This window comes from Vombatus ursinus, unplaced genomic scaffold (genome assembly GCF_900497805.2).
Source record: "Vombatus ursinus unplaced genomic scaffold, bare-nosed wombat genome assembly UNPS02014821.1, whole genome shotgun sequence".
Lineage (NCBI taxonomy): Eukaryota > Metazoa > Chordata > Mammalia > Diprotodontia > Vombatidae > Vombatus > Vombatus ursinus.
Window position 1 is genome coordinate 1,199,204 of NW_020954599.1, and position 26,761 is coordinate 1,225,964.

General features: G+C 36.5%; 1 protein-coding gene across 1 annotated transcript in view; it reads left to right on the plus strand.

Moving 5' to 3' along the window:
- Positions 1-26,761, plus strand: part of STPG2 (sperm tail PG-rich repeat containing 2) — a 197,525-nt gene that overhangs the window by 64,190 nt on the left and 106,574 nt on the right. Inside the window, exon 7 of the mRNA XM_027837377.1 lies at positions 21,026-21,133. Within this exon, the coding sequence (XP_027693178.1) occupies positions 21,026-21,133 (108 nt within the window). The remainder of the gene's footprint in view (positions 1-21,025; positions 21,134-26,761) is intronic.

A 26,761-nucleotide genomic window follows, 5' to 3' on the forward strand; every position in this document is an offset into this window, starting at 1 on the left:
AGGGATTAGAGAAGAGGGGAACATCTCTAGTTAGGGGGCATGAAGTGGATGATGAGCCTTCAAAGGAGAATAGAAGGGCCTGGCATGCTTTGGTGCTTGATGTTATGAAGAGTCAGACATGAGTGAATGATGGCACAATGACCCTTTACTTTCACTGCCCCTCACTTCTAATCTGATGCCAAATCTTATCATTTCTGTCTTCATAACATTTTTTTCCCATTTGGCCCCATACCTGTACTCACAAAGCCACTATTTTAGTTCAGGCCTCCATCACCTCTTGCCTAGATTATCACAAAGGTCTCCTATGGGCTTCCCCTGACTCAGTTTTCTCTCCACTTCAATCCATCCTACACATTGCTGCCAAAGGATTTCCCTTAATTATTTTTGACTATATCCTTTCCCAATTCCATTTCTGATATAGTCTAATTTGTGTAATAGCTTCTTTCTTTTCTGTTTGCCATCTGCTTGTATAAATGGGTTAATTTGCAATTAATTATTTCTGATGCTCTTTTGTACAACTAGCATTTGGTGGGGACTCAAATCTTCCAGTGTAAACTTGGGATACCCTCTTCCTTTAAGAGATAGGGGTCAGGGAGGTCATTTGAACCTAAAAATCATGTATCTAGATCAGCAATATTTAGGAGGGCAAACATAATTTTAATCTGTGGCCCCCTTTCTGTGAGAATATAGTGGTCAGCCTTGTTGCCCCAGGAATCACAATCTCTCTTTGAAGATTCTAGGCCTATCTGTATCCATGCCTCCCTTCAAGCTTCTTATCTATATATTTAGACACTTGATGTGGAAAAATATATCTTATGTGGACAGCACATATCCTTACATTTGATTGATAAGACGAGAAAGCTTTGTTTGTGATCTGCATCACTAGAATGATTATCCACATCAATGAAGTTCCAGATTTATTGACATGCAGTCTTCATTTATATGTTAAAAAAAAACTTTTAGGTGTTGAGGGGGATAGCATAATAAAAAGGGTCTTCTCATCAAAGAACCTAAAGTCTAATGAGGGGATCAAGATACATTCATAAGTGTATGACTAGTGCATGAGGGAAGTATATGTGTGTAAATCCCCTCAAGGAGAAGTGACCCATGCTAGTGGTTAAGTCAACATTCTGGGGGGAGGTAGGGCGGCAGTAATGTCTACCTTACCTAACCCCGGGGAGAAGAAGGGCCTCGTTCAATTGGAATCCATTTGTACATAAACTAAAGGCAGGCCAGATTAGCTAATTGGATTTCATGGGTACACAAAATACAAAGCCTGAGATATAAATAGACCATCAACTAAGTACAGGATTGGAGATTTTAGCCAAGCCTTTCTATATCTTGATCAAGAAGATTTTATATGTATATATATATATAGATATAGATATAGATATGTAGATGTATCTGTATATCTATCTATCTATATATATGTAGAGTTGGCAAGGGAAGGAAATAAGCCTTTATATAGCACCTATTATGTGCCAGCATTGTGCTAAGTGCTTTTTATAAATATTACTTCATTTGATCCTCACAGCAACCCTGTGAAGGAGGTGTTATTATCCCAATTTTATCATGGGAGAAACTAAGACAAACAGAGTGCCTTGCCCAGGGTAACATAGTTGGTAAGTTTCTAGGCTGAATTCCAAGTTAGGTCTTCCTAAGTTCAAACCTAGTTTAATATCCACTATTTCACCAGTTGCCTCAAAGCTGGTGATTTATCTGACTCATCCTGCCTTCCCCAAAATTTCAGCATTTTGTCAAGATAGAGACAATGCACGATGTCAGTAAAATAAAAGGAAATGTTTTCTACTTGAGAGTATAAGGATGGTATTGTGGATTTTGAAGAAAATTGAAAAGATTTGAAACAGCTGCTGTAAGGAATGTCATAAGGAGTAAATATAAGTCAAATAAAAGAATTTCTAAGCAGTAGCAAGGGACCAATTCAGATTAAATGGTATGAATTTATCGTGGGTCAATTTAATGTGGTTTTATGATTTTCTCCAGCAGCTCAGAAGTCAGGAGGTGGAGATAGTAAATAGAGGGAATTACTGAGAGAGGAATATCAGTGAAGAAAGGATTGAAGGTTCTTTTCTTCCTTGCACGGATTTGGAAGAAGTGGCCCTTTGATTTTGCCAAGGCCAACCTCTCCACTTGTAGTCTTCATCCCATCCCTTCCTTCCTCAGGGAACTGGTCCCCTTCATCATTTTCTCTTGTTGTCTTTCTGTATCCTTTGGTTTCTTTTCCACTGCCAACACATATGACCAGATATCTAAAAAAACAAACAGGAAACCCAAAGCTCACATGTATCATACATTTTTATTGATTGACTTGATAGTGAGAAGTTTATTGTTTCAGTTTCAGTCCGTGGCACTAACTTATTTTGGAGTTTGGAGAAATGAATTATTTGGCCCACTCACCACAAGAATTGAATCATTTGCTGGAGATTCTGGGACCAGAACAGACATTCATTTACCTATGTGCTGTTGGGCACATAGTAGCTTTATCCAACTAACTGGGAAATATAGCAACTTTGTGAGCCAAAGGCCGTGTGCCCTCTTGAAGGAAAAGTTGCGTGACAGTCAAGATCACCTGTACTTGTTTCAGCCGTGGTTTGGCTCTTTCCACAGAGCTCTCACCTCCCCCTCCCCATCCTAGATTGCCATCTTTCTGCTAATTCCATATAAAGCCTATATCTAGGGCATTCAATAATCTCAATCAATAGGAAAGGAAATGTTGTTCCCCTCTGTGTTCTGTTCAGCCAGATGGGCCTGCATGATTTATTATGTTGCACAAAGTAATAGGATATGTCTCTGTAAAGATATAATAGAGTTTAGATGGCAACTACATGTCAAGTACCTAACTAAATACAAGATGGGGCTAGGAATAGGGACCAGATCTGTCATTTTTTGTTATAGGGAACTCTCAGATGAGGAAACTCCCTCCATCAATGTAGGTCAGTGCCTTCTGTGCAACTTAGAGTTTTGAAGATTTGCCCAGAGCACTGAAAGACTAAATAACTTACTTGGGGTCACACAGCTAGAATGTGTCAGAGGCAAGAACTGGCCTACTGTGTGCCTAGTTTTGACACCAGATCTCTGCCCACTATACCACATTTTTTAGATACAGATTTATAATCACATATAGATATATGTGTATGTATAATTGCCTATAAAAGCTATAATTGCAAACCAAGATTTGTACTAAATTGTGTAAATATCAGCTATTGCTATGAGACAGGAAGCAGGAGAAAGGACAAATATGCCATCTATTATTCCTAACAAAGGCTTACTAATCATTTTTTGATCAAGCATAAGTCTGTAGCTAATCTAAATATATGTTAAAACTCAACTTTCTGAAATTAAAATTGTACATTATAGACCATTGCATACATTGAAGTGTTTGACTAGAGTATCTGTGTTGGGTAAGATAGTAAGTAAAATATGAATCAGGGTTCAAAGGCCTCGAGTTCATCATGATGATATAAATGAAGTTCGGTAGGGATTGAGAGTGGGTGAGGTGCAGTTTTCTGAGATTGTGGTTGTTGGACTGACGTTCTGAATTTAGGATCTTGAATGTTGAAGTGTGATTCCAATAAACTTGTGTTTTCATCACTAAACATCTGTGAACCTGCCTTTTATAAACATATTAGAAGTTAATTACTCAACTCTCTGATAGTGTTATCCACCACTGAACTGATCCTCTTCTCCAAAAGAACCAGGGTCCAGGAAGTACTTGTTCCTCCCTTCGCTTTTACACAGCCCTTGATCTGTAGGGAATGCTTGGGAAGTGCCATAGAATGGGGTGACCTCTCTCTGACTCAGCCCCTTCCTGAGGCGCTGAACTTGTCTTATTAGCCTGAGGGATGTGGTCAGTGTATATGTGCCCCAGCAGAGCGGCTCTGAGGTACCTTTCTGGATCTGCTGTATTTCATGGGGTCCTAGTCACACGATCTTGCCTCAGTGGAGTCAGTCACATATGCAGACAGATATGCTTAAATGCATATTTTTTTAGTCTTTTTTTTTTTAAGGCAGTTGGGGTTAAGTGACTTGCCCAGGGTCACACAGCTAGTAAGTGACAAGTGTTTGGTCTGAGGCCGGATTTGAACTCAGGTCCTCCTGACTTCAGGGCTGGTGCTCTATCCATGGCGCCACCTAGCTGCCCCCTTTTTTGGTCTTTATGTAGAATAAATACAAGGAATACAACAATTCATAATAGAACATCTTTTTATAGTTTTTTTTCTCTCAGGCTCAGACAGCCCCAAGCAGTATATAGTTATTCTCTGAACCCAGGAGTTTTACAACATTGCTAAGATGGCTAGGTTCGTTTGTGTCACAACTGGAGAATCAGCAAAAATTCCCCAATGCAGAATCTAGCAAACCTCAATGCAGCTAATATCACTCTGTTCTCAGCCACTGATTCTTTTGCAGTTCTGGTCTGAGCTAATCTAGGAACTGTCTGGTACTTGCCAGATCCCAAGGGTGATACTGGTACAGAATGCTAACTACATCTCACTACAGCTGGCTCATAGATTATAGAATGGTGGAATTAGATTCAAGAACAGCTTCTGGCATAGATAAATGATTTTATGGCTTTAGCCAAATTCTGTTGAAGGTACTGCTGTATAGATACGACTATCATTCCATTTTCTCATCTCATTTCTGCCCTTAGCCCTCTCTTTGTAGTGCTTGGCTTCATGGGCATGCCCAACCTTAGAGGCTTCGTCAATGGTGGGTTAATCTAAGATATGGAACCTAGCTCTCAGATGGGACTTAGATATAACCCTTTTCCCAACCATAATAAGGGAACTTTTAGGGGAAAAATAGACAAATTTATTTGAAATCTAGAGAGAAATAAGTAACTACCAAACCTAGTATATATAAATTAATAGGACAAAGATAAGTACTAGACCCATGATTTCACTGGTATCGGAATTCTCAGATGAGGTAATGCTCTAAAACAATGTAGCCGGGCACCTTTTCTGCAATTTATAGGCATAGAAAATATTCTAGGTCACTGAGAGGTTGGGTCGTATAGCCCAGGTCTTCCTCCCAGGTCAACTTTCTGCTTTTACACCAGTCTGCCTCTCAAATGCACATAGCACCTCCTCTGAACTCTTTCCTCAAATCCTACTGACTATGAGAAGAAATAACTCCCTTAGCATTCAAAGGGCAAACGTGAGGAGCTATGGTGAAGGAAAGGCAGGGAGAAGGCATGGATTTGGAAGCTGGAGCGTCACATGGAAGGCCCAGCAAGAAAACTAATGTTGCGAGATTGTAGAGTGTGTGGAAGGGGTTTAAGTATAAGAAGACTGGAAATGTAGGAAGGGGCCAGTTTGTGAAGGACTTTAAAAGGCAAGCAAAAAAATTATATTTGATATTGGAGGCGATAGAGAGCCACTAGAATTTATTTAATTAGGGGAAGGGATGTGATGTGGTCAGACCTGTGCTTTCCAAATGATAACTTTGACACCTGAGTGGGGGATGATTGGGGTGAGGAGAAATTCATGGTAAGGAGATGGACCAGTAGGCTATTACAATAGTCCAGGTATGAGCTAATCAGGGCCTGTACTGGAGTGGCAGCTGTGTGAGGGGAGAGGAAACATACAGAAGAGATGATGTGAAGGTAAAATGCCAAGACGTATTAACAAATTTCATATATTGGGTGAATGTAAGTAAGGAGTTGAGGATAACTAGGTTTTGAGTCAGGTGACATAGAGAATGATGGTACCCTTGACAGCAATAGGGAAGATCGTGCATGTACAAAGTACCTGGGCAGAATAGGCTGAAACTATACAATGATAATAATTCATATGTGTAGAGAAAGTGTGGACTAGCTATACTTTCCAGTGATGGGCCCTGAAAGTCCTTTTCTCCTTCTGTGTAATTTTCACAAGTTTCCCCAGCTCTGTTGGGCTCTGAGGATTGGTGCCTTCTGAAAATTTCATAGCCAGGATTTTCCTCCATCATAAGCAATTATGACCTTTGAAGTTTCTGTCAGCTTTGAATGACTGTCTGAAGTCTTTTCCTCTTTTCTCAGGCACTACTGATTGGCCAGACTCTGTTATTGACTTAAGCGCTAGTTTGACTTTTGATGGCTTTAATGAAGCTTCTGTTCATCTGTACGCTCCCTCTTTCATATATTCATTCACCTAAAATTTAGAAAGGTTGGACCCAAAAGAAATAGGCAAGATGTGACTTTGTGACTGAGTAGGAGATAAGGTAGCTCTCCCCCTTACCCAGAAGCTCACAGAAGTTCTGCCTCACTTGCCACCAGGAAGGACGAGAATCAAGAGACTGGCATTTAGTCATGGATGACTAGAAATAGGCCTCCTGAAGTTCTACATACTGGATTGGAATTAGGCAATTAATATCTGTGCCTGTTCTATATAATCCACCAAGAAGGCCGCATCCAGGCATGCCCTGGTGATTGGACCGTTAGTGGCCAGTCCTCACATACAAATCAGGAGAAAAACTAAAAATAGGAAACCTGAAAAAAACTGAAGATCAACTCCAAAGTCTTTAGCAGCCTTATAAATGAAATGAAATTATTTAAAGATGAGATATTATTTCATTGACCTTGCTTGTTTTATTAAAACAAGTAAGAGGACTTGTTTTGCATATAATATATCTTCAGATGGAACGAAGGGGTCTACTCTCAAAAAATATTGCCAAATAGTGAAATCAGTATTTCTCATGGTTGCATTTCCTAACAGTTTATTTAGGCCTTGTGAAACAAGTAGATTATCTGGTTTTCTGGTTCTATTGAGAGAAAGAAGTGGAATCAAATGATTAGAAATACATTATAAGGCAGGTACTACATTTTTCTTTGCATCATAAGATTTAGGTCCGGTGAATTTTTTGTTGCATGTTTGTATTCTCTGCACAGCCTTCGAGAGCCAGCATAAAGTTCTGGATAGAGCTCTGGACTTAAGAGTGTAGAGACTTCAGTATGATTCTTACCTCAAATTTATTAGCTTTCTGGTCATGGAAGTTACTACATCCTTCAGAGCCTCAGTTATAAAATCTATTTGTGCTGTGTACCTCACAGGTTTACTACTAGTAAGTAGTATATTTTTATGATATAAGCCTACCAGGTTTTGCTTAGGCATGGATTACTGAGAGATGCAGGAACAACACAGAACTATACATTTTTCTTTTTCTAAAAAAAATCTTGTATGTATTTCCATAAAGGAAAAAGGGAATGTAACTTCTCCCTCCAAATCTTTGATAACATTCAGAATTTAGTCACAGATGATGAAGTTTTAATATGGTAACAGGGTGTTAAACTAATTGCAAAATTAGGACCAAACCTGGTAATTGTCTTTATAAAGTATAAACACCCCCCATTTTTAGCGGGGAGGATAGAATTAAAGAGAACAACATCTTGGGACAGACAGAATTAAGATATATCTTTGCAAGGTTTTAAATAGGTAATTCCTGGGGAAAATTCAAGATGGAAGTTCAGCCTCAGAAGTGCCTTGTGGAGCAAACCCTTAGCGTGAGAAGGAAGAGAATTTCTCTCTTTTCATCCCTACTCCTGCCTGCCATGGGGTCTAGCAGTGACTTTCACAGAGGGAAACACTTTGATCCAGCATCTCAAGAATCCATCAGTTTGAGGAAATTTGAAGCACCGATGAGGGAGCAGAGATTCACTCTCCAGATGGAAATGGATGCAGAAACCAGGCCCTCAATGGAGGAAGAAGCTTTGAGAAATAGGACCTTTGGCAGCAGAGAAGAGGAGTGTCTATAGACTCAGGAGAGATGTAGCCCTGGAAATCTTGGAAAGGAACAGACATTGGGAACCCAGCTGAGCCACCGACCAAGCAGAGAACTTAGCACTTCAGGGGAATTGCAGGAGGACTCTCTGAAGAGAAGAATCTTTCAGGCCCTACAGGACCAGAGGTTCTGAGTCGACTTTGTCTACACGTATTTTACACGTGTTCCTTACTACCACTGTCCTCTGAGTATGTGCCTATTCTTTCCCTATATGATGTTTGTATATGTGGAAGAATGCACCCCAGGTTTATGGAGAGAAATGTTTTTAATTCCTTTGCTAAGAATTAATCGTGTCTGTTGACTGATTGTAAATGATAAGCATGGTAGGGGCTCTTGAGCTATAATTTTGGGAATACATCCCTCAGGGTTATCCTTAGAACCTGAGGTAGCAGCTCTTCTTTGAGGACCCAATTTTGAATGTAAATGGAAGTTGGGGGAGTAGTTCAGAAGACAGTACTACATTTATTTTAAATATTTATTTTTTATCAAGTCAGTAGTGCAAACATTGATATATAAATGCTACTATATATGGAGAATACAAAAAAGGCATCTAATGCAGTACAAGCATCTTGTTGCAAGTAAGACCACCTTTTCCTACCAAATCCATCATATTATAATTTATTTTCCCCTCATTTTTCTCTCTTAAAAAAGTCTTTTATTTTCTCCTACTTATGCTTTGGGTGATTATATGATTATCTGTGACTTCTCCTTTCTCTGACCCATTTTAGTTTCCAGAGCACCCTCATTATGTTGCTGCTGGTTCTAAGTACCCAAACCCTTTTCTGGGATTCTGCCTTAGGAACCACTAAGTCCTGATAGCTTCTTGTGATTTTTCTGTTATTTTCTATCTAGATACATAACAATATGTAAAAAAGGGCACTCATAAACATTCCCCAGGAGAATATAAAATCCTGTGATATTCTCAAGTAGGAAAACACTTTCCTTAGCAACTTATATATTACATACCTTCCTTTCATGATTGTTCATCAATACTTCACTGTCAGATTTTTTTCTCAAACTCTGCACTATTGGCAAACCAACTCTGATAATCTCATTATTAACAAAATCCAAACTCTTATCTAAGAAAAGTATAAAACATATTTTGAACCCAATAAAACCATTCTTAAACTATAATAACATAGTGGTTTATACACAGGCTATTCATACTAAAATGTTATTTGAATTAAGTAAAATAAATATTCATAAAGAGAATTAATTATGAACTTAATACTCTATCAAATTGTATTTTATAATATGAAAGATGGCAGCAAAAGATGAAAGAAAACTAGTTCAGGGAATATAGCTCAAATGCCACTTTCTTCAGGAAGCCTCTCTCAGGTTCCCCAACTTCTAGTTTCTTCCCTTATAAGGTTAGTTCCCTTCTATTTTATATGTTTCTTACATATTGGAATGTAAGCTCTTTGAAGATAGAATCTGTTTTTGTATTCTTTTTGTATTTCTAGCATTTATCACAGTTCCTGTCACAGAATAAAAATCTAACAGTGGTTGTTGATTGATTACTTATAAGTATACATCTGCTCTAAACTTTCAAAGTTAAATGCTTGCCACACTTACATGTGGAAGGCAGGAATTTGGAATCAAATATGATGAGGAACTGGCCCATGAGAGACTGGTCTTCATGAGCATGCATTGTATGTTCTGCTTGATATAATCCCCATTTTGGATTTCAGAGAATGAGCAGGTATGACTCTTTCCTCTTTGCTTACTATGTATGGAAAAGGGGACTTTATGATTGACAGGTGATATGCATACAGATATGCAACCACAGAGTTTCAGGCATGCAATCAAACTAAGCAAAACTTTAAATTCACAGCCTAAAGATAAATAATGAAACATTATATTGAAAAGGAACATAGACAATTAACCAATACCTCTATTAAAATTGTATGCTCCAAATATCTTAGCATCTAAATTTATAAAGGAAAAATTAACTGAATTCTAAGAAGACATAAATGTTAATACAGAGAGAGGGTTCTGGGAAGATAGTGGAGTATGTCATACAACCTTTGGCTTTCCAAATTTCCTCCACAGCAAAAAGACAGAACATCACCTCAGAGGGAACGTAAAACAGCAGAAATAAACAAAAGTCAGGGTAAAGTAGTTTTCCTAAGACAACTTGAGAAGACCCCAGGAAAGACTGGACCTCCAGGGGCAGAGGCTAGGCCTGAATGACATACAAACACCTCCAGGCCAACTTTGCAGAATTAATAAACAACAAACCTTGCGGGCAGCTAGGGTTGGGAAGCAAACTCACCCTTAGATTTTTAATCTCATGGGCAGCATGAGGGCTCTGATGGCTGAGTAGGAAAAGATTGAAGGACCTTCCAAATGCTACCAAAGTGGAGGGACTGATAGGACGCCAAGCACAGCTGTGCTGCCTGGGCTGCTGCTGTGGGGGAGAAGGAACTTGTATATACCTGATGAGTGCAATAGCAGAGGGGCAGGGATCCTGTTGGCTCTGGGCACTTGCAGAACACAGTCCCTGGTTTCAGTTCCAGGGCAGAGAAGACAGCTCTGGTTTGCAGCCATCAGAGGGACCACAGGAAGGAAGATCATTTGCAGGACAGTGTGGCTGGGGGCCCTAGCTGTGGCTTAGGAGTAGAGAGGAGAGCCCAAGGTTGAACCCGGGGACAGACCTCAGATGATAACGGGAAGAAGCTTGTAGCCTTCTTTGGGATGAGGTGGGGAGAGAGAGAGGGAAAAGTAAAGTAAAAGTTGCACAGCAGAAAACAAAAGAAAACCTACAAAGAAGCAAAGCTAGGCTTTCTTGAAATGGAAATTTATTGTTTTATGCTGAATCCTCTCATGTTCTGCCGTGTGCGTGGCAATGTTTTTTCTTTACTTTTCTCATTTTTGTATTTAAGTTTAAAATAAAAAAATTTGTTTATTAAAAATGGTAATACAATAATATCAGGAAATTTTAATGTTCCTCTCTAAGTTTGGGACAACTTTAAACCAAAAGATGAACAAAAAGAAAAAAAAATACATAATTCAACAAATTGCTAGAAAAACTATAGCTAAAAGCTTATAGTGTCTTCTAAATGGGACGACTAAAAATATACATATTTCTCTGTACCATGTAAGGTTTTTATAAAAATTGATCATATATTAGGGTGCAGAAATATTGCAAGTAATTATAAAAAGTCAGAAATAGTAAACATCCTTTATGAACCATAACAAATAAAATTAATAATCAGTTCAGGGAGCACACACAAAAGACAACAGAACCAAAAAGAAATTTTACAGTGAAATCCTAAATAATGAGTGGGTTAAAGTACAAATCATAGAAAAAGTAATTATCTGAAAGTGATAATAATGAAACAGCATATCAAAATTTTTGGTATTCAGCTAAAGCCCTCCTCCTCCCCAAAAAATCCTTATAGGAATGATATTATACAACACTAAAAGCTGCTTTTTTGAAAAGACTAACAAAATTGATTAACGTTAAGCCAATGTGATTAAAAAGAAGAAAAGCAGAAAAGCAGATTAACAAAATAGGAAATGATCAATCTGAAAACACCATAAAATCAGACAAAATAAAACAATGATCAAAACCTATTATACGGTTATATATTAATGAAAATGAAAACCGAAAATATTATAGAAATGATAAAACTGAAAACTGGTTCTTTGAAAAACTAACAAAATCAATACATTTTTAGCCAATCTGATTTTCAGTTCAATTCAATAAGCATTTATTAAACATCTACTATGGCCCAGGCGCTGTGCTAAGCACTGGAGGATACAAATAAGAAAAAGACAGTCTCTGCTTTCAAGGAGGAAAACAACACACAAAAGAAGGCTAGAAATGAGGGATGAGGGGGCTAACAAGTACCTGATGTGGGAGTATCGTGGTCCATGAAGTCCAAACCAAACAGGGTTGCTGGTGGAAAGTGGAGGGTCAGCTGGAAAGTTCAGATCCCAGCCCTCTAAAAAGGGAAGCTGTGGGAGGTATTTAGCACTTTATGGGAACTGAGAAATTATTGTGTCCAAAGCTGAGTTAATTAGTATGATGATGAGAATGCAGGTGACAACTTGTCCTGATTAAAAGGAAGCCACAAAATCAAACTAATAAAATAGGAAATGATCAAGGTGAAATGATAAAACCATAAAAATAAAAAGAATCAACTGAACACGGAAGAAATAGGAGCATACTTTCAAAAATGCAAAACTACCATAAGACCAAACTAACAAAAGGCCAAAGATCTCAAATTATCCACCCCCACTAGCTATCATCCAGTATCTCTCCTGTCTTTCATGGCTAAACTTCTTGAGAGGTCCATCTGCAGTTGGTGCTTTTATTTCTTTTTCTTTCACTCTCTTAAATCTTTACAATTTAGCTTTCAACCTCCTCATTCAATTGAAACTGCTCTCTCCAGAATTACTAACAGTGTGTTAATAACCCAATATAATGTCCTTTTTTCCCCCAGCAGCCCCTGACACTGTTGATCACTATCTTGATATAGTTTTCTTTTGTATCTAGTTGTCGTAACCTTGCTCTCTCCTGGTTCTCCTCCTACCTGTCTGACCACTCCTCTGCCTCTTTTGATGGCTATTCTTCCACGTTGCATCTGCTAACCACGAGCGTCCCCCAAGGCTCTGTTCTGGACCCTCTTGTTCCTCAGTCTATACTGTTTCACTCAGTGGTCTCATCAGCTGTCATGGTTTCAATTATATCTCTGCAGATAATTCTCACATCTGCTTTTCTGGCTTTGACCTCTCTCTCAGCTTCCAATTTCTCATCTAAAATTGGCTTTTAGACATCTCAAATTGGATGTCCCATAAGATGCCTTAACTCTACATGTCCACAATAACTCTCTATCTTTCCCCTTCAAAGGCTCCCCTTTTCTGAACTTCCCTATTACTCTTGAGGGTATCCCCATCCTCTCAGTCAGCCAGGCTCACAATCTAGTTATCTTACTTTACTAATTCTCTCTTCACTCCTGTCCACCATATCCAATCAGTTACTGTCCTTTCTGCCTTTGCAATATCTCTTTTATATAGATAGCCCCTTCTCTCCTCTGACAATGCCACAACCTTGGTGTAAGCCTTTGTCGGTTTAGCCTTATATACATAATGATAATAAAAGAAAAAAATCCACCCTTCCCTCGGCTGACAAACTACAGTTGCATAGTCTTGTCCTCACATAGTGACTCTCATTAAGTAAATTTAGCATGCTCATATAAATCCAGAATTACCAAGAACTGAGATCAAAAGATTAAGCCAGTTTTCTAACAATAGTTACTCCAATAGCTGTTTTAATTTAAATGTAATAAAGGGAGAGATTGCTTATTTATATGTAGGATGAGATGTTTGTAAGGAAGATAAGATGAGCATAAAATGCAGAGGCTGCCTTAAATGCTCAACTGGAAAAAGTCCACGTGATGCAGTGATGGAGAATGTATCCTGAACAATAGCTCTCGACCCACCTTGCCTCATGTCTGGCATTTTCTTCCTGGAAGTCTCCACAAAACAATCCCAGCAACCCCAATGCCACAACATCAGTGGTAATGGATTCTTGGGATGAGTCTCTCATCTTCATAGTAATGTTGATGCACGGTTACATACAGTCTAGCAGATAAGTGCAGACAGCCCGAGATGAAAAGAGAACAGCTATCAAGACAGCATTGTTAGTAGACAAAATCTATTTAACTAAAACCACAGTCTTGTGTCAAGTGTGCCCTGGCCTTATTCTCCCGGCATGAGGATTGGAGGTTCTCTCTTCTAATACTCTTGGCTTGAGTCTGCATAGTTCTCTTCCCCTGCCTATTAGTTGCCAGTAAATGAGCTAGCACCCCAGTTCTATTTAGTCACTTAAAATCAGGTTGGTTTTTATAAAAAATGTTTACTGGACACTAGCTATGTGATCCTGACCAAATTGCCTAGCTTCTCTCAGCTTCAGTTTCCTCATATATAAAATAGGGATGATAACTTTACGGGATTGTTGAGAAGATTCATTGAGATAATATATGTCAAGTGCTTTACAAACCTTGAAGTTCTACATAGCTCCTATTTAGATGTTGCTATTTAAATATTTGCATATTTAGATGTTGTTTATCTTGGCTTGTGTTTAGATTTACAATTAAAATATTTTTTGTTTCCAATTCTCTGGTTAACATATGGCAGGACAATTGGTGTAACATTAATCTAGCAAAGTGCTTTGTGTCACTTACTGTTTAATTTTCTGTTTGAATTGCTTATAATGTAAGTGCAACATATGAGACCCAGTACCACTTTAAAATATGGTTATCGATTGGTCCTGAATTACTTTTCCATTTGGTTTGTGTTTATACAGTTTTCCTTACACTTGTTATTTGATTTAATGCTGCAAAATTTAATCTTTTGGATACATAGAGTAAGTTTGTTTTGGTGACTAAAAACTTACAATGTATTATGCCTTCTGAATTGTTTAAATTTTATTTTATAGTTATGTAAATGAGTGTGTTAGAAATAAAATCTTTTCTATACTGCAGTTAAAGATGTTCATTAAGCTATAGCCAATCAACCATTAGTAATTTGTTGCTAAGAGTACTGTCTACATCTGGGTCCCCCTCATTAAATACATTCTATGTTGAATGAGAAGAGCAAAATTTTCTTTTTTTTTTTTTAACAGATGGTACTAAGCATTATAATAATTTATAACTGAGATAAAAATCACATTGAAGAAATTTTTACAACATACTCATTTAAAATCATATATAAATTTGTTCTGAGGAGTCTTATTAAATAGTATAAAAGCAAGGTTGTTTAATACGATATATTTTTAGAAATTAGAGTAGAATCATTTTCATTAGTACTGGAAAAGGAAGTAAACATTATATTTTATAGACCAAAATATGTCATAATTGACCCAATTGGAAAAGTATAATTATATTGAGGTAGTTATCACAAAAATGATATGTCCATATAGTTCACTTAAGATGTAAATAAATTATTGGTGATATGTTTTTTTAAGGGAAATTAATGATATTCAGATTAACCCTAAACTTTTAAAATAGGGTCAAGTATATTCTCACAAAAAGTTCCTTGATGCCATTTCAGAGATTATATATTTGAGAGGTACATAATTTCAAATTTAAAAATCCTTGATACTTTCATACTTTTGGTTGTGATCTCACTAGATCATACTATGTAGTCCATCCATGTCTCCTCATCCTATGCTGAGAATGATATTTTGCCATGGCTTTTCAGAAATCCTCCATTGATGATCTATCCAACATGTTGGGGCCTTACTCTGATTTAAAAAAAATAAAAAAAAAACATTTTGTGTCTATCAGTACAATACTTGGCATATCCCTTGTTATGTTTTTTTTTTAATTAAAAAATTTTGAACCGAATGAAACAAGCACTTCTATAGGAAAAAATAGAACAGAAAAGAGAATTATTGTACATGAAACTGGGAATCTATATATGTCTTTTTCCTTTTAAATACATAATAAATTGAACCTGTAATTTTCAAAATGGTCCTATTTGTTTGTGGGGGTTTTTAGGGGTCTTCCTTCTGTTCTATATTGTGCATTAAAAATAAACAAACAAAAAACAGCCTTCAGTAACTTTTTTCTTTCTTCTTTCCTTTCCTTCCTTCTCTCCTTTCTTCCTTTTTTCTTTCCTTTTTAAAAATTTTTTTTCATTACCTGGGATAACCTCCTCTCTTTCCCCACTAGAAAAAAAAGCAAAACCCTTATAACAAAACTATATAGTCAATGAAATAAATTCTGACAATATCTGTGTCTTAAAATGTATGTCACATTCTGTTCCCAGATTCCATCACCCCTCCATCAGGAAGTGGGTGGCATGCCTGATGCAATGCTAATAAATCATCTGGAATTGTGTTTGGTTATTATACTAATTAGAATTCTCTAGTCTTTCAAAGCAGTTTTTATTTAAAATGTTATATGGCTTTCCTGGTTCTATTTATTTCACCCCTATATTAGGCAAGTCTTCCAATGTTTCTCCAATACTGTCGTTTGCATAATTTCTTACAGCACAATAATATTTGACTACATTCATAGCTGTTTATTTGTTAGCTATTCTCCTGTTGAAGCTATCTTTTAGGTTCTAGTTTTACATATTTGTATACATAGGCATATTTCTACATATAAGTATTTTTTCCTCTTTGATCTTTCTAGGACGTAGGGTTAAGTATGGTATCACTAAATCAAAGAATATTCATAATTTATTAGCTTTTTGGCATAGTTCCAAATTATTCTCCGGAATGGCAAGACCAATTCACAGCTCCACCAATGGTGCATTAGTGTGCTTATTTTCTCAGTTTCTTAAATTGTTGTTTTCCTTTTTAGTCATCTTTGCCAATCTGAAGGTATGAGTGGAAGCTCAGAATTGTTTTAAATTACATTTTTCTAATTATTAGGGTTTTTGAGCATTTTTTTCATATGGTCATTATTAACTTGAATTTCTTCCTTTGAGAACTGCCCCATATTTATTGAGGAATGGTTCTTGCTTTTAAATATGTGAATCAGTTCCTTTTACATCTTGGATATCAGAGCTTTATCCAAGAAATTTGATGCACAAAAACTTTAAAACGATATATTTTTTTAACCAGTCACAAATAGTTTTGATAATTATTGCTTTGTAGTATGTTATGAGATCTAGCACTGCTATGCCTTCTTACATCTGATTTTTTTCATTACTTTCCTTGAGTTTCTGGATCTTTTGTTTCTATGGATGAATTTTTTTGTAGCTCCAAAAATATTATTTTGTTAGTTTGATTTGCATTTTTATTATGCTGGCATGAGCACGTGATATCTCCAATTATTAAGTCTATTTTTATTTCCATAAGGAATGTTTTGTATTTGTGTTGGTATAGTTTCCATGTGTATCCTGGAAGGGAGACTCCCAAATGTTTTGTTACATTCTGTAGTTATTTTGAATGGAAATTTTCTATCTGTTGTTTCCTTCTGAATTTTGTTGGTAATATAAAAATGCTAATGATTTGTGTAGGTTTATTTTATATCCTTTAGATTTGGTTAACTCAATGGTTTTAGTTAATTTTAGTTGATTTTTTGCTCTTTTCTAAATAGAAGACTATTATATCATCTGGAAAAGTAATACTTTTATGTTCCCTCTTCCTGTGCTTTATTCCTTTTATTTTCACACAAGAAAAATCTCTTTTTATTATGTTATTACTATAGCTAGCATTTCTAGCACAATATTAAGTAATAGTGGTGAGAAATGGACAATCTTTGCTTTACCTTTGATCTTATTGTAAGGTCTTTATCCTTTCTCCAGGAATATATTGTTGCTTTTTGAGTTTAGATACATATTCTATGGGTTTGGATAGATAAGTCAGGAAGAAAAAAGACTGAGAAGACCATCATTTTGGCAACTAAAAGATCACTGATAACTTTGGAGAGAACAGATTTAATTTTGCAGTGAGGCCGGAAGATAGGACATAGGGCTGAGGGTGAGGCAAAGAAAAGGAAGTGGGTGCAGCAAATGTGGACAGCTTTTTCAAGGAGTCTATGTAATAAAGTAAAGAGAACTTTATGATGATAGTTCGAAAATATAGTAGACTCTAGCAAAGTTTTTTTTAAGAATGAGGAGATTTTGGTGTATTTGAGAGTTGATAGGTAGAATTTTGAATGTTTAATAGAATTTGCTTGTCTCCAGCTTTTTTTTTCCATTGAGAGTTCATTTATAGTAGGTTCAATTCTTAGTTTCTAAAATTGAATTTAAATTATCCATCTTATTCTGTTAATCCCTGTATTTTATATTTTGTAAGTATTCATCCATTCATCTGTCAGCAGTTTTATTGAAATATGACTCAGCAGTCAAGTTTCTGAAAGTTACCTGTATTTGATTTTCAATTGTGAATTTTTTTTCTTCTCTTTTTGATACTCCCTATTTGCTTTTCCTTTCCCCTTAAAAATCAGACTAGCTAACACTTTACCTTCAATAAAGAAGGTAAATTCATTCAATAAATGACTAAAAATTTTAAAAAAGTTCCTAGTTTAAATATCAATTCATTGGTTTTTTTTTTGCTTTCAGTTTTGAAAGTACTTTCTTTGATTTTTCAGAGTTCCTGATTTTGTGTTTAATTTTTTAATTTATTACTTTTCTTTTATAAAAAAAGTTTCATGTTTAATTTATATATCTGTTCTTTTTCTCTTTTGCTGATGAGGATAGAGATATGTTTTCCTCTATGGAGTTGCTTTGGCTGTATCCCAAAAGTTTTTTTATATGTTTTTCTTATGGTATCACTTTTTGATGAAAAAAAAAATTTTTTTCCATGACTTGTTTTTTGATACACTAATTCTTTAGTATTAAATTTTTAGTCACAAGCTGATTTTTAAATCCCTTCTTGAAAGGCTCTATATTGAATATATATACATATATATTTACACATACACACACACACACACACACACACACATATATATAAATATATATATATATATATTGTGGTCAGTAAAAGATGTGTTTGATAATTTTTTTCTGCATTTGTGAGGTTTTCAGTGCCTTGATACAGTGTCTATTTTTGTAAAGTTCCCATGCACAGCTGAACATACTTCTTTCTCTTCCCATTCAGCAATCTCTAGATATCTATCATATTTACCTTTTCTAATTTTCTTTTGACTGCCATGTTCATATTTTAAAGCTTATACTCAGCTCTGGTGACTTCATAAGGAATGTTTGAAATTTAAAATCCTCTAGTCTATTAAATATCTATATTTTTGCTGTGGAAGTATTCTCAGTTTTCCATATTGCAAGCCTTTATCGTCTGCTTTTTAGAGTACTGAATTCTGAGATTGCCTCTTTTTTAGATAGTAGCTGCCAAGTCTTCTGTGATTTTGACTAGTTGCTTGATGCTTGAGCTCCTTCCTTCCTCTTTGTGATTTCTTGTAATATTTTTTTCTTTGATTTAGAGGCTCTAGATTTTGACTGTGACGTTACTGGGAGTTTTCATTTTGGGGTTTCTTTTAGTTTGTGACCAGTGAATTCTTTCTATTTTCATTTTGCTAACTGGCTCTATTATTCTGGGCAGTTTTCATTGATGATTTCTTGAAATATGGTAGCTTGTCTTGTCTTCTGGTCATGGTTTTCAGGAAGTCTAATGATTTTTAGATGATCTCTCCTTAGTCTGTTTTCCAGGTCAGTTTGTATCCTAGGCAATCCTCTAGAACAAATCTTGATCAATAATACTTGAACACTTCATAATGTTCAGTGTCTTTTTCTGTTTACTCATATTTCCTAGTCAAATTTTTTGATTTGGGATTTAGTGTCAGGACCAGGCTCAGATTCCTTCCATCCTTTTGGATGGAGTGGTTAAGCCTTGTTTGATATTGATCTCACCTTCCTGGATTCCTGGGGCTACCTTCCATTTTCTTTTGTGTGTCAACACTCAGAATGTGGACAGGCTTCAGTGACCCACATCAAAGCTTTGTTGTTGGCTGTCCCTGATGCATACACTGAGTGATTGCTGTCTCCCTGCCCCCATGCTTCCTTGATTAGGCTTCCTCTTTTCTGATCCCTAAAACTCTCTTGAACAGGGCACTGTAGGGATTTACTCTTCTCCTCCTTCTCCTTCTCTGGCTTTCTTAAGGAGGGCTCTGCCTGGGGTTTGCCCTCCTTGATATTTTCTTAGAGGTTTGCTTTGGTCTATTGTCCTCCTTGAGGTTTTCTTGGTTGTAATGCTAGTAGCATCTACCTGGGTGGGGGCTTTCAATCAATCAATCAATCAGTCAGCTGCATTCATAATGACATCTTTGTGAAAACCCCTTTTCTAGCACCTGTAGTTTCTAGTTATCTTTCTGTTCAGTCTTGGCCTATATGAAGTAGCTTATTGAACTTTCTTTTGGGATTTTTCATCATTATCCTATCTAGTGCTCTTTTGATTATTACTGTAGTAAGTAAGAGTTGGGCTGCACTGCACCTTAGAAGTAGCCATCTTAACTAGAAGCTTCCTGATTTCCCTGTCCATTTGCTTTTGCTATGTGACCATCTCACTTCTTTTTCTGGTCATACATATCTTTAATGATGTATTTTATGCCACTTGTTTTGTGCAAGCCATTATTGGTAATTTTGATTCACAGAATCACAGAATTTTAGAACTGGAAGTGATTTTAATGGCTATCTAATACAACTCACATCCAAAAAAGAATCTTTATTATAACATATTTGACATTTGGTCATCCATCCTTTTCTTAAAGACTTGAAATAAGAAAGATCTCTGTCCTGAAGCAGCCCATTCAACTCTTGGACAGTTTTAGTTATTAAGTTTTTCTCCTTTTCTTAGAGTTTTATTTGTTTGTTGACATTTATTTTTTGAAAATTTGAATTCCAAATTCCCTCTCTCCTACTCCTCTATGACCCACTGAGAAGGCAAGCAATATGATATCAATTATATATGTAAAGTCATGCAAAACATATTTCCATATTAGCCATGTTGCAAAAAAAAAAAAAGCAAGAAAAATAAAGAAGTAAAAAAAGTACACACAATTCATCAGTTTTTTCCCCGGAGGCGTATAGCATTTTTTAATCATGGTTCCTCTGGAGTTGTCTTGGATCATTGTATTGATCAGAGTGTCTAAATCTGTCATAGTCAATCCTTGTTACAATATTGCAGCTACTGTGTAAAGGGTTTTTCTCATTCTCACTTCACTTTGCATTAGCTCATTTATGTTTTCCCAGGTTTTTCTGAAACCATTCCTGTCGTCATTTGTTAAGGCACAATAGTATTCCATCACAATTTTCATCTATTGTAAAGTGTCAAGTTAAACAAAACCTTAAATTATGTAAGGAGTATAGTTAAAAAAGAAACATTGTCTAAGTTTTATTATAGAATTAAAAAAAACTCTACTAATGAACTGAAATTTTAAAAGAAAGTAAAAACATTTTTAGAGAGAAAAAATTATAAAATAAAATTGTGATCATTTTAATTTTTTAATTATAAAATTATTATTAAATTTTATCTCAACCTTAATATTTTGAGAATTTTTTCTGAGCTCTGTCAGTAGAGGGCAGCAGAGTTGCAAGAGGTATGTTTCTGGAAGCCCAGAAGCTTCATCTGAAGAGTACTTTGTCTTTTGGTGTCTGCTAGGTAGTTTCTTTAGGTTATCCTTTTTAATAAGTTGCTCTTGTGATTTTATACAGGAATTTTCTTTTAAATCTCATTAACTTGGTTCAAATAAAAGTAGCTATTTCCCCAGCTACTAACTCGAGGTATTTTATTAATGAACAAATGTATTTTTTTCATTATGTGTTTCAGGGAGTACCAGGGCCTGGGAGTTATGACATTAAAAGTCAGTTTGGAAAGGTAGAAGGTGAGATCTCAAGTTTAAATGAAGCACACCCTGCTTTTCTTTCGCAATGCCAGGTAAGATTTCACAATCATTTTTATATATAGATCCAAATAAGCTGAATGGAAAACTAGCAACCTGACCAAGAATGATAAGTAAGCATCATACTAGAACTTTAACTTGTGGGGAAAAAACAAAAAAGGCAAAACGGAAACATAGAGATAGAAAGATCCTGATTGGTTTAAATAATGGAGTCTTGCGAAGGGGTCACATTATTCAAATTAACACTGTATATTTCCATTAAGCATCTGATACCACTGACTATATTTTGCATAATTATAACTTCAAATACTCTGAATCTGAATAAATGTGACCACTTCATGGGTTTCATTATTTATACTAATGTGGAACTATTTGTAGTCATATACTGGGGAATCTAAGTATAAAAGATTGGTATGTGTAACATTTAGCATTTATGTTATTATAATTATATACAGATTAATAGCTAGAACAGAAATTATGCAGAAAAAATTGATATATAAGAGTCCATTTCATTATAAGAAGCAACATAGTTGAGCCTGAGTAAAGTTGGCCCCTCTTATTTGTGCATGGCAGTGATGTGGAGCTGAAAGTGGTGGGTATCCTTCAGAATATGTAGTAGCTGTTCTTGGGAAGGTAATTAACTCCTCTTAATACTTATAGGCTTACTGAAGGAAGACTGGGGTATCTGGTAGTCGTTACTTCTCTATTCCTAATAAGGAAACCCAAATATCCTTGAAGTCAATTAGGATACTTCTGCTACTTGACAAGGGCCTAGCCCAGTCATACCCAGATCTAAGGATTTATGTAGCACACTCTATGTACTGTTAAAGCCCAGGTAACTATTGCAATTGTATATAAGTTATTTACCCTTGGTTGACCACTTCAGTTTTTTTGTAGTGATGGCTAACAAGGACAGGTCACATATTTAGAAAATTTTAAATCTCTCCATCTAAGGCATGAGATCTCCAAACTAGGGGCCTTTTATAGATATAATATTGACTACCCTGGCCCCCACTGCCTGAAGGCCAAGTAGGTTGCATTTAACTACTCCTCCGGGGTCCTCTTACCAAACCATTAAGAGGGTTTGGGTATCTAGGCTTTCTGTAAATTATTCCAGCCTTTACTGATGGTGAATGTAGGGGTAGTGCCCTGTATTAGTGTAGCCACTAACAGTAGGATTAGCTTTTGCAAAAGAATAGTTACTTCAAAGGTTTAATAACAAATATACAAAGGCACAATAACAGTTATAATACAAATGTACTCTCCGACATATGGAATAAAATGCTACTTTGTACTACTTCATTTTTGGGATGGGAGAATGGGATTAGGTTTAGAGTTTAGCTCGGTTCCTATAGAGTACAGCCCTAAATTCCAAGAACAAGACCCCTTTCAGTACCCTTCAAGTACCCTGGCTTCTTGGTGCTGTCCTCCCAAGCTGGCTGGCTGTACAATCCTATATGCAACCCTGGCTCCAAGGTCGCCACGGCTCAGATTCTTGGGTCTGGTGCGGATCATCATCGGCATCTAAAACTAAAAAGGACAAATTGAACAGAAACAAATACTCCCAGCCATTTCCTGGAGCCAGGGCAAAAGGAAGGGCAGGGAAAGGAAGTCCTCCTTGCTGGTTTAATTCATGGCCCATGAGCTGAAGGTAGGCTGTGAACTCCACCATCTGGACCCAGCAGAGAAGGACTTGCAGGAAATAATGTGAGCCAGAAAGAGAGTCTGGCCAGTTTTAAAGAGAGAGAACCTCCATAGCAAGCCCAGACATACCCTCCAGGGTACTTTCCTCCATGTTAGGCGATCTGGCCTTCCCAAGGCTCCTTACGTGGAATATAAAGAGCAGGAGCTGCAGGGTAGCTAAATGTGGTTGCATGAGAGAACAGTCTAATGTGGTGATATAGAAGGTCATTGTGATACCCCCATATAATTTTGTATTGTCAAAAGATTAATTTTAATATTTTAAAGTTTAGATAGCATACGCACATAATAAATTTATAAATTGTATTTTAGATTCGAAAGGGACAAAATCATAATAAATTCTAACAATTACAGAAATATCCATCAATGAGCAGGAATTTATCAAGTACCCATAGTATGCCAAGGACTGAGTTAGGGGTTGGTAATACAAAGTAGAAAAACAGAGCAAAACAAAACAACCCTCTTGCCCTCAAGGAGCTTAAATTCTGTCAGAGGAGACAAAGTGTACAGGTACAAGAAAATACAGAATAAATAAGAAGTAAATACAAGGTAGTTTTGGGAGGGAGGATACTAGCAGCTGGACAATCAAGAAAAGCTTCAGTTAGAAGGTGGAGCTTGAGCTGAGCTTTGAAGTACTTAATAGATTCCGTGAGGCAGCGGGAAGGAGAAAGTATATTCTAGGCACTGTCATGAGCCAGTGATGAAGTATCATGTTTGAGGAACATCAAGAAAGTCAGTTTGGCTAGAACAGAATATGGGAAGGAGAGTAATGTACAACAAGGTTGAAGAGCTCAGTTGGGGCCAAGTTGTGAAGGACTTTAAATGCTCAACAGGAGTTTATGTTTTATTTGGGACAATAGGGAGCCACTGAAGGTTATTGAGTTGTGGAGTGACCTGGTGAGATCTTTATACCTAAGAAAAATCACTTTGGAAGCTATGTGAAGGATAGATTGAATAGGGAGACATGTGAAGGAAGGAAATCAATTAGGAGGCTATTGAAATAGGTGAGAGTTAATGAAAACCTCAGTGAAAATAGTGGCAATGTGAGTAATGAGAAGAGAGTGGATTTGAGATATATAATGAAGGTTGAAATGACAGCATTTGGCAACTCAATGGAATCATGGGGTTAAGGAATGTTAGAGATGTTATACGAAGTTTATGAAGTTTGGAAACTGGAAAGATGGTGGTAGCCTTGACAGAAATAGGGAAATTTGGAAGAAAGTGTGTTTAAGGCAGAGTGAGGGAAGATGTTGAATTTCAGATGTGAATGGGGCATACATTTTGAAGTGTTCCAGAAGCAGTTGTTGATGTGAGACTGGAACTCAAAAGAAGTGTCATCTGCATAGAGATATTAATTGGACTCATGGAAGCCATCGAGATTACCAGGTGAGAGACTGTAGAGAAAAAAGAAGAGGCCCAAGGACAGGGCCTTGGGGTACAACCAGGTTAGCATATATAAATAGTTTAGGTTCTCCTCCTCAAAACTGTGAATATTATTAGTAGTAATTTGTTACAGTTTATTGGCATAATAAAAACAAGCCAAGCCAACATTGCCCTATCACCAATATATACTCATATATCTTCACAATGCACATATGGAAATCACCAATATAACCCCTATTTACCAAATTGCCCATTAGTAGGTCAGCAGTAGCTTCTTAATAAATTTCTTCCTTCTGAGGGATGATATTATTTCCAAGAAATATTATAGGATATTTTCAGGGCTCATCTCCAGACTGACTACTTCCAGTTAGATGGTAGAGTTTCCAGCCAAACCCAGCTCCATGCACCACCACCTTGAAAACAGTGAGAAATGTGCCCAGTGAAGCAAAAAATAATGAATAATGTGTTTAGGGATAATGAAGAGGAGATTCTGGAATCATAGTCACTAAGGCAAGGTGCTCACACTGGGAGGGGCACATGGGAACTGATACTGACAAGGAGAACAGCAGATTTTGGACTCCTATTCCATATTCACATGCTTATTGAGTGGAATGGTAGGCAGAATCACCTGTACTATTTAAATTTCTCTGTCTCTGTCTCTGTATCAACATGTATAGTTTAATTTGCATAAATTAAATGCACGTATACTGTGACTCTATTTTATAAAGGCATAGTATCAGTGAAGGTCCCGGAGATCAGATACCCCACAAAATCCACCTTTTCTGAGTGACCAAACAAGATTTTCTGTATTAGAGACCTCAGGAACCATTTGAAAGAGGTGCTCAACAGTAGTATCACTGCAGAGCCTTGTAATCTATATGCATATTTAAAGTGGAAACGTATGAATGTGTCTGCACAAATAGATTTTGAATAAAATAATGAAAGTGGACTGGCAAGAAGAATTCTTGCCATGCCAAGAATTCTTGATGTCCTGAACTGTATTCTAGATAGTCATTAGTTTTCAATATTGGACTTACTGAAGAGATACAATTGATCCCTATGAGAGGGACAATAAAAAGACAGCTTTTACCTGCTCAACTGTATTTTACCAATTTAAGCATATGCCCCAAGGCATCATGGAAACAGCTGCTACTTTTCAATGACTTATGATGAAAGAGGTTAGAGATATCAACTATGTGGAAGTCTTGTTGTACCCGGGATATCTCAATGTCTTAGACAAAATTCTGGAAGAACATGAAGAAAGACTAATGGAAGCCTTGGATTGACTAAAAGACCTGCTTGTTTGAAGCTGTTGAATTACAAGTGTCAGTTTTATAGAGTTTACATCAAGTACATATAGGTTACATAAGTTTCATAGCAAAAAGGTAAGCACTAAGCCAAAGAGACACAAGTGTTCCTGGGTGGTCAAATGAAAAATAAACAAACAAAAGAAACAAAACAAAACAAAGTTTCCAAAACCATAAGCTTCATCTTAGTTGTAATACTCTTTCTCCCAGTATCCAGAGGCATACCCAACTAAGAACTAGAAAGCTTCTATAGCTGCTAAAGTATTGTGGGAAAAGTATTTCTCTGTGTATGAATTGCTTGCAAGGATTCAATCTAACCAAGTTAGAGACTTTGAGAGAAAATTCAAGGAAGTCAAGTGTTGGCAGTAATCAAACAGTCTAGCACCATAGTTTACTAATCTCAAGGAGATTTGCTATTGAATATACTAAGGATCTTGGATCCTGAGCAGAAATCTCAGTGGAGTCAACATGTAGCAACTATAGTGCATGCATATAGTGCTACCAGGCTTTACCTCATACTTGTTGATTTGGACCTCGAGCCACTTCTCTGTTTTGATGAGAGGCAGCATAGTGCATTGGAAAGCACTGAATTTGGAATTATAGAGTCTAGATTTGAATCTTGACTTTGTTACCTACTAGCTCTTTGACCTTGGGTAAGTCATTTAACCTCAGCCTGCTTCAGTTTCCTCATCTATAAAAGGAGAACCTTGACTACATGTTATCTAAGGTCCCTTCCATACGTAAATCTATGATCCAGTGATCCTATAATCTTTTAACTTATGCTTTGGAGTCTCAGAAGATTGAGAAATTGTAGAGACATGTAAGCATCACTGTGTCTTGGCTGAGGGTTTGACTGAAGAAAGTCTCTTGACTAGCTGTAAATTCATTCAGTAGAGCTTTTATAGAAACAAAAGACACTATGATGCTTGAGTTCATTGTCAATAACTTCAAGATTAAAAAAGGTTATCGAGGTTATAGAATTCCACAGCACACACAAGATAGTAGACCAATGGAAATTCACTTTATACCAACTTTGGAAACTGGCATTTTGACTGTTGACAAAATAGCTTCAGAGTATGGACATGGCCATGGACAATTCATTGCAGCCATTTTTTTTTTTATTGTTCTTAGGGCAGTTAGTTAATATCTTGGGTGAGTCGGAAGAAAGGAGTAATGCCTGGTCACCAAAGTAGACTCTGATTAGTAGGGTCTACTCACTCATTACAGAGAGCTTGTTTGAGCTGGGGAATTGTTTTTAAGGTGACCTTCCAA